Source organism: Onychostoma macrolepis, chromosome 17 (genome assembly GCF_012432095.1).
Source record: "Onychostoma macrolepis isolate SWU-2019 chromosome 17, ASM1243209v1, whole genome shotgun sequence".
NCBI classification, from domain to species: domain Eukaryota; kingdom Metazoa; phylum Chordata; class Actinopteri; order Cypriniformes; family Cyprinidae; genus Onychostoma; species Onychostoma macrolepis.
The window spans coordinates 16,467,143-16,482,396 of NC_081171.1; the positions used below are offsets into that span (position 1 = coordinate 16,467,143).

Consider the following 15,254-nt stretch of genomic DNA (forward strand, 5'->3'; position numbering starts at 1 on the left):
AGAAGCACACACATTGGCACACATAAATGCACAGAAGTACTCAGGCTCTGTTTGTTCTCTCACCCTTTTCCTGGTTTGACTTTGTGGTGGAATCTTGTGTGTCAGATGTGTTGGCTGGCACAAACTCACACTGCTCTGTGCTTTCTCTACTTGCTTCTGTGTTAATTCTGTGTGGGGACAAACATGACAATCATATGAGCATGTGAGAAAACCTAGTTGTCCAATAATCTGATTTGTTCAGGAACTGATATATATATGTAAATGGGTCGAAGACAAATGACACAATAAAGAAACAAATCAAGTAATTATTCAAGTGAAAATCCAAGAATTCAATAAAAGTTTCAGTTTAATAAATCTAATGATGTCCGCTAAGTGAATATATTTTCCACACACTTTTAAGAGTAAGTGAGTGTGAACATCTCAATCAAATAACTACATATTCATTCATAAATATTACATTTTTGGGTTAGAATCATTAGACATTGTACAATCTGAAGTAAACTTGCCTTGTCATAAAAAGGTAATATTATTTTATAAGCGACTTACTGACCTTGACATACTGTCATGGGGGCTTGCAAAACTCCTCTATGATATAATTTCCTGTTTTTTTTTTTAAATGATGTTTATATACATTGGCTGCATCACTGAGTTAAATTTTTTCCCCCAAATATTAATAAGCAGAAAAGCAGTTTTGATGTGTACACCACTGTTCATAGTAGGGTTAGTACACTTTTTGTTTTATTATTATTAATAAAATTAATACATACATACACAAATATACAAAAAGTGACAGTAAAGATATTGGTAATGTTATAGAAGATTTGTATTTTAAATCAAAGAATCCTGAAAAGAAATGTTTGTTGAGCAGCAAATCAGAGAATGTTTTCAGAAAGATCAAGATTAATGGCTTCTGAAAAAAAAATGATATATATATAAAATTTAAATGATTTTAAATTGTAATAATATTTCACAATATGTACATTCTACTGTAATTATGATCAAATAAATTGCCACCTTGGTAAGCATAAGAGGTGACTTTCATAAACATAAAAAAATAATCTTACAGATTGCAAACTTTTGAATGGTGGTATGTGTATGTATATATATTTTTGTTGTTCATCATTATTGTAGTTGTCAATCATTATTGTTGTTTATATAATTTTACCCAGGACTTTCTGAGGACACCGTTGAATTTGTACAGTTCTGAAGCTCCTTCAACCACTTTTGCTGTTCTTCTTGAGAAGAGGCGGCAAACAGATAGTGACTGCCATCGCTCAACCTAAACCAGAGAGTCAAACAGATTATAGATTTGTTTTCATCTGACACGTGAGCAGATGTTCCTTTCACAATGGCAGGTGGTGTGAATCATTACTCACATGATTTTGAATGTGTTCTCCTTTCTCCTGTAGTACGGATTGTCTTTACAGACCGCTTCAGCCAATGTAATCGGCGGCCAGCGTGTACAGTTCTGTATTAAATGGCATGAATTAAAGAGCAAAATAATCAGAGTCCACAAAGTCGACCACAAAAACATCTCCTTGAATTGATATAATTATTGTCATCGTGTGGTGGACTCACAGATGCAGGGCTGTCTGCAAAAATAATTGCCTTGCCTGTCTGGATATATAGTTAATTAATAATAAACATAGCTCTCACCGAGTCCCTCTTTCACTAGCGTGTCTAGCCAAGTGTGTGTGAGACCATGTTGTGTGTGTAGACTCATACCTCACTGGCGGCATCTTGGTCTTTAAACAGATTGAGTGTCTCCTCTTCCAGTAGTGCATAGACTGTTTCCCAGTGATCCAAGCCCTGATCCAAACCAACAGATCAATGTTACACCATTAAGTGCTCTTACAGAAACAAAACCACACTATAAACAAAGAAGTGGAGCTAAGGATGTCAGAGAAAGCTTTTTAATCAATATCACTATTGGTGTTGGTTGGAAAGCTTACTTTATTTCCTCCTTGCTTCAGTTTAATCTCCAAGGTACCCTCCATTTTGGCACGTCCTGCTCTGATCTAGAAAAGTACCCAAATTATAGACCAAAAAAGGCGGAATCTAAAAAGAAAAGCACTTAAATAGCATTTACCAGGGTGGCAACAGTCGTCCCTGTTGGAGATTCGGTAGAAGTGGATGTTTGTACTTCTGGGTCTGAAAGGGAAGATGGAGGAGATGGCTGAGGTTTTTCTGGTGGGGTGGATGAAAGAAGGCTTTTATCCTCTGAGGTTTGGGTGTCCACCATTTCTTCATCTTTGGAGGGTGGCTCAGGGGGTTTTGACGTAGGAGGACCCAGCATCTCTTTATCAGGGGTTGATGGTTTCAGGCGTCTAGGAGTGATCTTTGGTTTAGTAATGACATTGATGGAGGGTTCGGTCTGTCTCGGAGTATCGACCTCGTCTTCAGATGTGGTGTGGTCAATCTTGGGGGCAGTGTGTAAATAAGGGGGTTTGTAAAGAGCACTGGAAATTTCTGAGGCGGATTCTGGGCTGTCTAGAACAGAGGTGGGTGGTTTGTCGGGGGCAGTTACGGTATCACTGTCGCTGCTGCTGTTTCTCCTGAGGCCTGATGCCACTCTTGACACCACAGAGGATTCATTTTTACCAGTGCTGCTTCTCCGCGGGATGGCAGATCTGGCTGTAGGGACTCGGGAGGGTGTGGATGAATTATCACTCTTGCCATCGCTGTTCCTTAGGACAGGACTGGTCAGCAAGGAACGTGGAGGCAAAGCTGGTTGCTCAGATGGCTTTCGCTTTAGGGAAGTTACACGAACGGGCTTGTCCCTACTGCCACCGCTCTGAATTTCTTTTATTTTATTTTCCCTCTGGGACACCAAAGAAAGAGCAGAGAAATTGCAAAAAGGTGAATCAAAACTGATAAATGTTGATGTTTCTATCCTTTATCCTGTTTTTGAAATATTTTTGCCAGAAGTGATGCAAATATAGAGTAATGCTAGTTTGAGTGAGCTATTTTATACTTTTACCTGTATTCTTCTGGCTTGAAGGGCATTAAATCTCTCACTCTGAGCTTGAATCATCGCCTCCAGATCCTCCTGCTTCTTCATCAACTCCAGAACATCTGAAACGGAGTCCTGTCCACAAATTCAGTACAGTTAGATTTGATGAAGCTGGTTTTGAAGCTAAAGGGAGTCTTATGCTGCCTTCAAATATGTAAACGTTTTTCCCAAAATTTTCCCACCCCATAGTCCTCTGCTTTGAGCGCAGTCTCATAGGTGTTGAGCCAGTGCTCGGCCTGCTCCAGCTCTCTCTGCAGCTGCTGAAGTTCAAGGTCTTCCTGATATTGAGCTCTCCTTTCGGCCCAGACTTCCAGCACTCGCACTTCCAGGTCCTGGAGCTCAGCTAGACGGTCCTCCAGCTGCACATACATATAGTGATTTCACATACTTTTTGCAGGTTTATTTTCATCTGCTTATTTTCAAGGTTCACAATGAACACTGTACATGTCAATCACATTTTGCTTGCTTTGAGCCTTTTCTTAATCTACCTGAATATGTTTTTAAAGCATCTCAGACTTTTAATTTAAACTCTGACCCCCCTGAAATGTGCACATGGACTGGTGAAACTAGCGTCAACTCGTCCTGACTGAAAAGCAGGGCAAAAGTTGTGTATTGTATTCCAGCCTTTAGGCGTGACTGTCATACCTCGTGACTCATGAAGTTCCCCTCTTCCATCAGACGTCTCCCTTCGTTTTTAACCATTTCTGATTTGTCTAATTGCCTGTCAATCTGTGTGCGGTACTCTTCGTGTCTTTTAATGAGCTGCTCCAGGTCTTTAACCTCACCTCCAACCCCCTCCCCTGTCACCAGAGACAGTGTCTCCTTAAGCCAGCCCCTAAGACACAATCAACAACATCAGTGTAAAACAGCGAGAGAGAGAGAGAGAGAGAGAGAGAGAAAGAAAACATAGCATACATCAGCTCTCTCCATTCAGTCAGATATCTCTGAACAGCCTCTGCCTGTTGGAGTCTTTGTCTGCGCTGGTTGGCCTTTTCCAGCAGGCTGCTCCAGATCTCCTCCACCTCCTGCAACCTCTCGCTCAAACTGTCCCTCACTCGAGGACACTTGCGGACCAGAGCTTTGCCTTCCTCTTTTCGACGAGACACGTCTTCTTCTATCACTGCAAGGTCTCTCTGATGAAACAGATGGTTGTACTATTTTAAAAATCCACCGGTGAGAGTTTAAATGTTTTCAATTAAACATCAGGCTGATAGCAACAAGTGCGTATGAATATTGGGTACCTCCAAGCCTTCATGTCGGCGGATGAGAGCTTGGACACTGAGCAGGTCATTCTCCTGCTCCTCAGAGTCCAGAGCCACCTCTTTCTCATTCATCCAGCTCCTAAGCTCATCCAAGTCATGGTCAAACTGGTGAACCTCTCGAGCGGAGCGCAGGTTCTGTCAAAACATTTCTTTTTAACTCCAAGAAGTGGCTCAATTTGCAATATCACCCAAATAGTAACAGTGAGCTGCCTTAGAAGAGTTGCTGTTGTTGTATTTTTTTAATCTTACCTCTGCTCTTGCTTTCATAGCCTTGTTTAAACCCTCCCAGAGCTTGAGTAGATCTCTCTCGTTCTGTTGTGCCTCTGATGACTGCACCGTCTGCTTCAGCTTTTGGACTGTACTCAGCTTATTCTGGCCCAGAGTGCCGACCTCTTCTGCGAAATCCTCAAACTTCTTCTGCAGTGCCTAACAAGAGCAAGCAAGTTGATTTAAAAACAGTTTTGATGATTAAAATAGTTCTTAAAGCTAAGAAGGTTGTAAAGTCTGACAAGTGCTAAGTATCTTTTTATAAGTTACCATGATAGAGTTACAGTATATGAATGTAATATGACTTCTAATCCAAAGTCATTTATAATTAAGGAATATGGTATAAACAGATAAAGGCAAATATAGCAAGAATGTATTAATCTTAAAACTGTATAGTGTGTTTCTACTCTCTATTTTTGAGACAATCCTACCTCCACCCCTTCCAGATCTTGTCCAAAGTCATCAGACTCTGCTGTGGTTTTGCGAGAAAGGAGCCAGTTCTGTAGGTCTTTGGCTTCTCTCTCAAATACATAGAGATTGTACTGATTCTCCAACTCTGTACGACGTTGAGCAGACAGTTGCAGTAGCGTCTCAAACCCACCATGCATATCTTCAAGGCTCTTACTCACTAAATGACTGCAAAGACACATTATAAATTCAAAACATTATTATTTGAGGTTTTCAACTTCAAAGCTACCGTTTAAAAGTTTGGGGTCGATAATTAATACTTTTATTCAGCAAGGATGCAATAAATTGATCAGTGACAGTAAATATATTTTTAATGTTATAAAAGATTTCGACTTCAAACAGATGCAGTTTATTTGAACTTTCTATTAATCAAAGGATCCTAAGAAAACAGTATCACTGTTTCCACCAACATATTAGACAGCGCAACTGTTTTCAACATTGATAATACTGAGAGAAGTTTCTTGATCACCAAATCAGCAACTCTGCAGATAACACTGCTAGCAAAGCTATTACAAAAATCAGCAATTAGCTCAATTAATCAATGCTATCATGACCCAAAAACTGCACCTGTTGGGATGTTGGAACTTTTCTAGATCAGTGCCAGTTTTCAGGAGTGCTTCTACTTTTCCACGCTGGCTTTCCAACTCCAGGTCAACTGTGTCTAGTTTCCTGAGGAAAGCTTCAGTGGCCTCCTCACTCTTTCCATAGTCCTTGGACTCTAATGCAGGCCTCTGCTCCTCCATCCATTGCTCCAGTTGAGAAACCTGGGTCATTATGAAGAGACATCAGACATCAGATTTAATAATATGTATATGAATCACATTACAGTGTGAACTGGTAACACACCTCTGAGAGAAAGGTCTGGATTTTCAGTGCTTGTTGAAGCAGGCGATCTTTATTCGCTGACTCTTTCTTCAAAGTGTCAAAGTTCTTCTTTAACTCAGCAAGTTTTTCACTGATCTCACGTGATGCAAAGTGTCGTCCTCGCACCAGGTTCTGTCCTGCCCCCTGCACAGCGATTATTAGAGGGGTTCGGCTCTCAATTTCCTGCATCATAACCTATGAGAAAAGATATCAGCTTATCAGAAATGGCTCTTTGTGCTTGCTGACGAGTCTTGTAACAAAACAAAACATCAGTTTGTTAAAGCAGAGCAGAATAAAAATCTACTAGGGTTTTGAAGCACCAGTTTAAACATGCATACAGTAAGTATTCCTGAACCAGACTAACCAGATGTTTTTTGACTATGGCTTGTATACTCTGCAGGGAGGTGCCCCAGTCTTTTGTGGCTGTGGCCTGCAGCTTGTCCTGAATCCACAGCAGCTCATCCTCTAAGTCCCTGTAGAACTGGAACAGCAGCTGCCATGACTCCAGAGTTTCCCTGCGGGCATGAAGCGGCTCAGCCAGTCCATTATACCTGAGAGAAATTATAAAATGTCAGTGTTTTCCACTCAGTCTGTCAATCAGATGAAAAAAAAAAAAAAAAACATAATACCACATGCTATGGGATTACATGTAGTATGACACAGCAATTATGTGGTGTTTTAGATCACTTGACTGACATTTCAAAGCTCATGAATAGTGGCCACATTAATGTTTAATCCTGGAACGTCAGTATTGCTCACTTGTAAATAACGCATATCAAATAATCCATTTACATGAGAGCTTATCAAATCATTTACTTTCTTAATTATCAGTTTTCGTGCCCACAGGATTTGGACTACGGACTTCTACCACTTTTAAACGTAATTCAAATCCATGTGAAGGACTCACTAAACTTTCTACAGTAGAATGAAATTGGGGCCGAACAAAAACGTACCTGTTGACCACCTCCCAAACCCTCTGCTGTATATTTTCTGCAAGGAAGTTGCCTTGAGAGCTGAAGCCTTTAGCTGTGTCCACCAGCCCCTGGACCTTCTCCATGTGTGCATCTACCATTTCCTCCAGACCCTGCAGGGCCTTAAGCAGCCTACTAACTGAGGCCAGGTCATTACCATAGTCCTTATTCGCCACTTCTACCTCTACTGTCCCAAGCCACTCCTCAATGTCATCCAAAGAGCGCTGGAACTGCAACGCCTAGAGAGAAACCACATTATCCAAGATGATATTTCAGACCAGCATTAGTAAATCTGAATTAGCTTTGTCTGAAAGTCATGAAGATATGTTGGTGTATCTATTATTCATTGTCAGGGAACAATGTGTAAGCAGCACCTCTACATAATATCATGTAGATTCAGGAAAAATTATTTTCAGTGTGGTGCACACTTATGCCTTGAGCTTGAGTTTTAACATGCTGTACCTGATATGCTTGCAGTAGACGTAACTTCTTTTCCTTGCAGTTGCTTAAAAGCTGGTCCCAGCTGTCATCAACGTCCTTTATTCGTGGTTTTATCTTGCCTTTAGCAGGATGACTGGAAGCTAGCATATTATCACCCTCCTGAGGAAACAATTCATGTTTTAGCTGTTGATGCTCCTTTCTTTAAGTCTGAATTACACACGTACAAAAAGATTAAGAGATATTCAGACATTCTTTAAGAGTCCAAAGCCATACTTTTATGAAGGTCTGCACTCTGTTGCGGCTGGCCAGTATCTCTGCCTCAAAGCTCTGGTGTTTTAGTAGCTTAGCCTGCAGGTTAATAGGATCTCTCCAGCTCTCATCGACAGCCACAGAGTTCTTCTCATTCAACCACGAGGAAACCTTTACAAATGAGAAACTGACTTTGTAAAAGAGCTACTGTTATGTAAAATAAATCAAACTACGTACAATAGGTGAATGTCATCTCTCTATTTTCCACATTCAGCAGGAGCTGTTTACTTCACACACCTCATAGCTTCCTTCCAGGAATTTCTGCAGCTGTAGAGATTCTTCCAATGCTTTTCCTCTGGCTTTGCTCATTTCCAGTACTTTGTCCTTCCTTTAAGAATGGAATTTTACTTGAACATTTAATATTTCTGATCTATAGACATTTGTGACGAAGAAGTGTGCTTAATTGTATTGAATGTGCACTTGAAGTGTACTTCAAAATCTTAAAAGTGCATTTGTAGTTGCAGATAACATATTGGTGAAATAAAAGGCCATTTCGTAATAATATGATAAATAAAAGTTGTGCTTCGTAATAATGTCAAATTAAAGGTTTTACATTAAAGTATATTTTAAATAATTATGTTTTAAAAATCTTTTGTCATGCCTTAAAGTACACTTATTTTGATGTTGACTTAGGTACATCTATAGTACGTAATAATTTAACTGTACTCAGTTATTTAATATTATATTTAAAAGTTATATATTTTAAATGTACTAAATTTAAGCTTCATCATTGAAAATGTGTAATTACAAATAGAAATTATGTTACAATATATTTTAGTTGTCAGTACACACTTGTCAGTACACTTCAACAATATTTCAAAGACATCATAATTTATTATGAAATTACATATACAGATATGTATACGTAATATGTAATTTCATATGTGATTTATATGATATGTAATTTCATGATATGTCCTACTTAAGTGGGTTTTCTTGGCTTACTGCATACCTGAGCAGAATCGCTTTAATCTTCTTCTTGATGTTGTCAGAGTCATAGTGCTGTGCTTGTATGAGCTGCTGAGCATATCTGTCAACCTCTGCCACCTGCTCCATCTGAGCTTCTAGAGAGTTCTCAAACAGAACGTGCTTCCTCTGAAGAGCCTCGACCTCTGACACTGAACCCTGCGATGGCAGTGTGAAACACCTTTCAGCATCCATTTCCAAAGTTACAAAGAAGAAAACAACCAAGGGCATTTTGTTTTCTTATGAGGTGAAATATTACTCTGCCTTTTAAATGAGGTCAAAGAAATGGAGCTCTTACCCCAAGATCTTCATTGACCAAGAAAGCCTCCCTGTTACTCATCCAGCTCTCAGTCTGGTCGGCATAGCCCAGGAATATCTGCAGCCAATCAATATCTCATTATGCTTCACATAATACTTCACAGAATAAACAGAAGCAAAACCATCTGCTGTTATCTTAAGTCACCTGGAGCTTCAGAGCTTGATCCAGAGTTTTCTTTCGGTCCTCCCAAGATTGAGCAAGCTTTGTTTTGGCGTCCTCCAGCTTCCGTAGGGCTTCTTTAATCTCTGCTGAATCAGTGTGTCCGGACTTCACAAGATTCTGTCCAAAACTCTTAACTGAATCTACACGTTCACTGCGAGCATCAATCTCAGCCTGCAATCATTAAATGTTGATATAACACATGTCTGGTATCATATAATATTACAGTACGTGATAGTATGAAAGACAAATTATACATTTTAAGTCAATGCTAAAATTAATACATTTACAGTGTATTTTGTGACAGAAGAAGCCGGCCCTAGGCATAAACTAACTAAGCGGCTGCTTAGGGCCTCCAAGAGTAGCCTACATGAAATGACAGTTTATTTTATTTTATTTATTTTTTAATTTGTGATATAGTATGTCAATGGGCAATGGTAATTATACGAAAGCGCAACATTAAATAATTAAATAATCTATACAAATAATTTTATTATTTCCATAGTGTAATGCAGGCACAATCATGACCATGCTGATAATATGCACTGGACGCTGCTGTGTGGATCTGTCGGATTAACATCATGTAATTTCACCTATTTCTCCCGAAATACATGAAAGCAAGTGGATAGTTAGCTGGGAGAAAAACAGAGTAAACTTTATAGTAACCTACACAATGTGTATTTGATAGGAATAAAACACGTCGTCCATTAATTGAAAGGATTATTATTGGCGCTTTCCATAGAAAGAAAAGCAGTGTGTATTTAACAAACTAAATGTATTTTTTACTTAATTGAAGTGCATTTAAATGTCTGAAACCTAAAATAAACTTTAAAAAAACACTGAACAGTCATGAAATATGAAAAGCAGGAGCGCATCTTTCTTTCTTTTTTTCTTTTTTCTTTCTCTGGTTTAGCACCAGCCAAAGCGTGGTGCGTCAAAGGGTTAAAATCGATCGCGTTGTGGGGGTGGAAGGGGGACAAATTCAACATGGGGGTTTTGTGGCACAAATCAGGGGTGAGTTTCTCAAAACCATCGTTAGCTAACTATGGTCGCTATTTACTTAGTTTTACATTAAAGTTTTGTCTTCTGCGAAAAAATTACCTGTTATCCTGGATATATATTTTTGTAATAAAAATAAGCTTCTGTTTCATACACTGATAACAGCTTAACATTTTTTACCTTAGCCTACCTTTTGGGTCTTTGCTTTTATATTCCTATATCATTATGCCTCAATTAGCTAGATATAGATAAAGAGTTGTTGTTTTATATGTACAGAATGATGCCCTCTGCTGTTTTTAATATTTATTATAAAAATAAGATTAACATTTATGTTGTTAAAATAACATTCTGTTCTGTAAATGCATTGTCTGCTGGTTTCTTTATCTACTTTTCAGCACACCATATTAAGTATGCCACTTAATACTTTAAGACTTTGAATGTAAAAGTGCTAATTAACACCTGGCCACTCTTGTAAATTTGCAGCTGTTACAATTAAAAATCACAGAAGGGTAAAAACATGCCAGGCAGACAGTGATTTAAGCAACACAGCTACAACAAACACAACTGATAATGGGTGTGTTAGATTTATAGACTGTTTTTAGACAGATTTTAGATTGTGTGCGAATAATAAAGTTTTGACAATAACCAGTCATATTGGCGGCACCGAGGGGCCCCCAAATAAAATTCTGCTTAGGGCCCCATAAAGGCTTGGGCTGGCCCTGGAAGAAGATAAGAACATACAAAACAACAGCAATCTGACGGAAAAATTTGACATTGGAAAAGTATCATGGTCACATGAATTGAGAAACTGAATAATTTAATATATATATTTTAATACCTTCCAGTTCTGGTGCTCTAGTATGAAACTCTCAGCTTCAGTCTTATTCTTAGGCAGGCCTTTCTTCACCATCTCATCACTTTGCTTCAGGGTCCAGTCCAACAGGAGGCGCTGGTTAGCTTTAAACAGCTGCAGCTGATGAGACTCTTGCAATCGTTCCTTCCTACCAAACCAAAATATATTCCATTTATTTTCTCATTTAATGTATATTTTAAATACATTTCACCATGTTACACTATTTAAACATAACATTATCATTATAATTATTACTATAAATTAAGAATATAGTAACTAATGGTTGCATACCTTCGTTTGATTTCCTTGTCTAGTTTCACTAAGGCAATGTTGACCTCTTCCTGCTTCTTACTAAGGTTGTCAGCCAGATCACAGTGTCTCCTTAACCGATCTTTGGTCTCGTTCTCCAGGGCCTGGTTTTACAAATTAGAGCAATTATGTTCTTTGTAACCCTTCTTGTAAGCAGACTAGCTTTAGTGAGTTACACAAACCCTCACTCTACAGCATAATGCACCATGAATGGTTTATTTAAAGGCTTTTGTACATACAGCAGTTACTAAACTGGAAGGTGCTGAGAGTTTTTCTAAAAAGCCTTTAACCACAAAGCAAGCACACACAATAGATATTGTATAGGACGTGCTACCCACAGTGCACGGATTAATATGGATGAATGTGTTCTTTGTATAACAGCTGTCCAGTCTACTCACAGTGCCTCTCTCTTGGATGACTCTGGCCTCCCTCTCCATCTCCTCATGTCTGCGAATAAGGTTTTCCACACTCTCCACATCCACTCCACAGCCCTGACCCTGGAGCAACAGCATCTGTGGCCGAAAAATTTAATATTTAATTAAGTATATACACCATTAAGAATATATCATTAAATATATTTAAAATATATATTTAAATTAAATTTCAATTTTCTCTCATATTATGTTCAAAGCCAAAGTTGGGTTCAGATTCAAAGACATGTAATCTGATAAAATCTCTCTCTCACACACCTTCTCTCCAGCTCTGTCCCGGACTTCTTCTAGCTCTCGAATCAAGGCATGGATCTCTAGCGCTGCCTCCAGCTTCCGCTTATAGCTGCTCAGGTTGCCATGAAAATTACTCCATCTTTTGGGAAGGCAACAAGAAAGTCAAAACCAGCAGAAATATGCTAGATATAACAGAGGTTTATTTCCTTAAATGAACACAGATCTCAGTTGAAATATAGGAGGATGTACCGTTCATTGAGCTGCTGCCTACGCTTTCTCACATTCTCCAGCTCATCACTGTTCTGTCTCTCTAGCCGGGCAGCCAGAGTGTTGATTGTCTTGATGTGGGCATCATCAACAGTCACATCCTAAGAGATGAAAACTACTTAATGAGCAAGCAATATGCTGTATACTGCTGTTACATAACACAAAACCTACATTATGTAGTTTTTCTTTGTACGGTTCATATTTTCCGAACACCAGACTTACTCCAGAACCTGAGCCTCTGAATTCACTGAGCTTCTTTAGCAGCTGCTGACCATGTTCATAATCCTCCCCAACATCACCAACATTTATCATCACTTCCTACACAGAAAATAAACCAAGGTCAGTGAAACCAAGCATTAATTCGTGGTATACCAGTACTTTATATCAAGGCATGTTTTCAGCATTTTTGTTATGGAATGGCCTCATTTATTTACCTTTTGTCTAATCCAAACTTCAACCTGTTCCACTTTCTGCAGGAACTCAAGAAAATCACGGTTATCCTCAAGAACTTTTCCACGGTCTGCAACCGCTTGCTTCAGATCCTCCCAATGAGAGATTAGCGCAGAGACGGTTTGCTTTATCTCCTTTGATTTCGGGTGACGCAAGGTCACCAGCTCGTTTCCAGCCTTTTGATAAGTATGTGACAAACTATGTTAAATATATTTATACTGACCAAAAGAAGAACAAATAAATATAGGATTATCTCTAACTGACTACTGAGCCAACTTGTGACTTTGGTACAGCGACTTACCTGCTGGACAGATTCAATGATATTTCCATGGGCCAGAATCTCTGCTTCAAACACCTGATGCTTCTGCAATATCTTCATTTTAGTTTGAAGATCGCTCATGTCTATTTTGGAGTCTTGTGTTTTATTCATACAGTCTGTGATCCATTCCTCTTGCTAAAATACAAATAAACATCACAAACCAACCAATTAATTTGTTTGTTTCTCTTTGTTTAAGGTCACCCGGACCGGAAATGACAAGTACTGTACCTCTGACACATTTCGGTTGAAAATACAGAGAAGCTTTGAGATCTCAAGATCCTCTCTGCGTTTATCCGACAGATCTTTGATGCGTTCCCTTCTCTCCTGGAGAGCTTTCAGTTTGTTCTTAATGTTGCTGCTTTTTTCTCGGTTTAAACCTTCTGTCCTTAAGCGTTCTGCTGACTCCTGAAGAGCCACCATCTACATGACATGATAAGATATTCATCCATCAGTACTTAGTCTAAAAGTGTCATGTGTTTGATGCTTCAGGCCATACTGTAGGCTGAAGACTAACCCACCTTGTCTTCCTGAGAATTAAGAAGTTTTTCAAAGGCTTCATGTCGTTTGATCAAAGTTTCTACATCATCCACTGTTGTTCCCAAATCACTGTTTTTCAGCTGGATCTGCAAAGAAACAGATGTTGTTAGCCTTTACATTATACATGTCTAACTGTAACCCACCCCGGTGCTACTTGCACACGCTCCGAGCGGTACTCGAACCTGGGTCTCTGGCATGGGAGGTGGGCGCACTCCGTTCTACAAAATTAAATCTGAAAATGGGCTTGTGAACTATCTAAAACTATACGGATATTTATCTAGGAGGTCACCAGACCAGATATTTCTTACATGTTGAAATGTAAATAAAAGAAACTACATAGGAGCACTGACCTCTTGGGAGTTAGTGATCTTTTCCATGTACTCAGTGTCTCTATAAAACACCTGCTCCAGATATGTGCTCTCCAGCCATTTCTGCTTGGACTGCCAGTTATCAGAAAGCTTCTCTTTCTCTTCTTGTAGAGCTTTCAGTTTCTCCTGGATCTGATGACCACACGTGTATTTAGAGTTTATATTTATTTAAATTTAATAAACAGTTTGTATTGTAGTTTAAATCAGGCAAATTTGTTTCTCACCTCTTTAGCATTAGATTTGTCATGCTCTAACAGGTCCTGGCCCATGGATTCAGCCTGAGCATATGTCTCCTCGCGTGCCACAATCTCAGCCCATAGCTGCTGGTGCTGAAACAACTGCAAATCGCAGGTGGCAACATCTCGGATGGATTCCTCTGCCTTCATCCCACTCAGCACCTGCGAGCACCAGAGGGAGTAGTCCTGTGCCTGGAGAACAAAGCAATATACAGTAAAAGTATTAAATAATAGTTTCAACCAATACTTTGTAATATTTTTGAATCTTCCACCAAATCAAAACAAGGAGTTTAAAATCTTTAACAAAATATCAAAGTATACTGTGAACTGAATGTAGCATACCGTGTTGAGGAACATGTAGCGGTCCTTAGCTGACCGCAGCTCCTCCTCCCTCTTCTCCATGTGCATACGGAGACTTTCCCAGCTCTCCACCACCTCCTGCTGCAGCTCCTGTAACCCCACTCTCAGCTCAGGAGAGCACATGTCCAGAATGGTGTCAGTTCCGTCCAACAGCTCCTGCAGCTATAATTAAAAAAAAAAAAGTTAACAGCCTGAGAATGAGTTTGATGTATGCCTTTGAAAATTAATTATTTATTAACTTTTTTTTCTTAAACCCTTTATTTATTAAGGTTATCTCTATTTTCTTATCTTAAAATAACGTGTATGTTTTTAAGTTTTCTTATATTGATTATGCTTATATATGATGTTGATTGTTTTGTAATCCTGCTGTGGTGTAAGGGACTGGTTGAGCATGTCTTTTGTTTTGTATATTTGTGTGTGTACATGTTTTGTACAGTTGTTTTATGTTGTAATATTTTGTTTTTGTGTTATAGGACCCCCTTGAAAATGAGATGTTACATCTCAAGGGGCTATCCTTTAAATCCGTTTAAAGTAATTATTTCATAAAATCCTTACATTTGTGACCCTGGACGACAAAACCAGTCTTAAGTGTCAATTTTTCAAAATTGAGATTTGTACAAAATCTGAAAACTGAATAAATAAGCTTTCAATTGATGTATGGTTTGTTAGGATCTGACAATATTTGGCTGAGATCTGGAATCTGAGGGTGCAAACAAAATCAAAATAGCCTAATGAGAAAATTGCCTTTAAAGTTGTCCAAATTAAGTTCTTAGCAATATTCAGCATATTACTAATAAAAAATTAAGTTTTGATATATTTACGGTAAGAAATGTACAAAATATCTTCATGGAA

The 15,254-nt window shown here is 38.8% G+C and overlaps 1 protein-coding gene across 1 annotated transcript in view; it reads right to left on the minus strand.

The window, feature by feature from the left end:
- sptbn5 (spectrin, beta, non-erythrocytic 5) overlaps positions 1–15,254 on the minus strand; it is a 36,100-nt gene that overhangs the window by 1,045 nt on the left and 19,801 nt on the right. Inside the window, 36 exon segments of the mRNA XM_058748398.1 lie at positions 64–167; positions 1,166–1,279; positions 1,377–1,468; positions 1,726–1,809; positions 1,953–2,018; positions 2,090–2,821; positions 2,981–3,088; positions 3,196–3,372; positions 3,659–3,848; positions 3,929–4,146; positions 4,255–4,410; positions 4,525–4,701; positions 4,974–5,178; positions 5,578–5,774; positions 5,857–6,069; positions 6,239–6,425; positions 6,828–7,084; positions 7,308–7,445; positions 7,560–7,706; positions 7,833–7,923; positions 8,548–8,720; positions 8,860–8,937; positions 9,025–9,213; positions 10,877–11,039; positions 11,183–11,304; positions 11,599–11,712; positions 11,890–12,004; positions 12,115–12,233; positions 12,355–12,450; positions 12,567–12,758; positions 12,884–13,036; positions 13,130–13,321; positions 13,420–13,524; positions 13,789–13,938; positions 14,031–14,234; positions 14,385–14,564. Of these exon segments, the coding sequence (XP_058604381.1) occupies positions 64–167; positions 1,166–1,279; positions 1,377–1,468; positions 1,726–1,809; positions 1,953–2,018; positions 2,090–2,821; positions 2,981–3,088; positions 3,196–3,372; positions 3,659–3,848; positions 3,929–4,146; positions 4,255–4,410; positions 4,525–4,701; positions 4,974–5,178; positions 5,578–5,774; positions 5,857–6,069; positions 6,239–6,425; positions 6,828–7,084; positions 7,308–7,445; positions 7,560–7,706; positions 7,833–7,923; positions 8,548–8,720; positions 8,860–8,937; positions 9,025–9,213; positions 10,877–11,039; positions 11,183–11,304; positions 11,599–11,712; positions 11,890–12,004; positions 12,115–12,233; positions 12,355–12,450; positions 12,567–12,758; positions 12,884–13,036; positions 13,130–13,321; positions 13,420–13,524; positions 13,789–13,938; positions 14,031–14,234; positions 14,385–14,564 (5,998 nt within the window).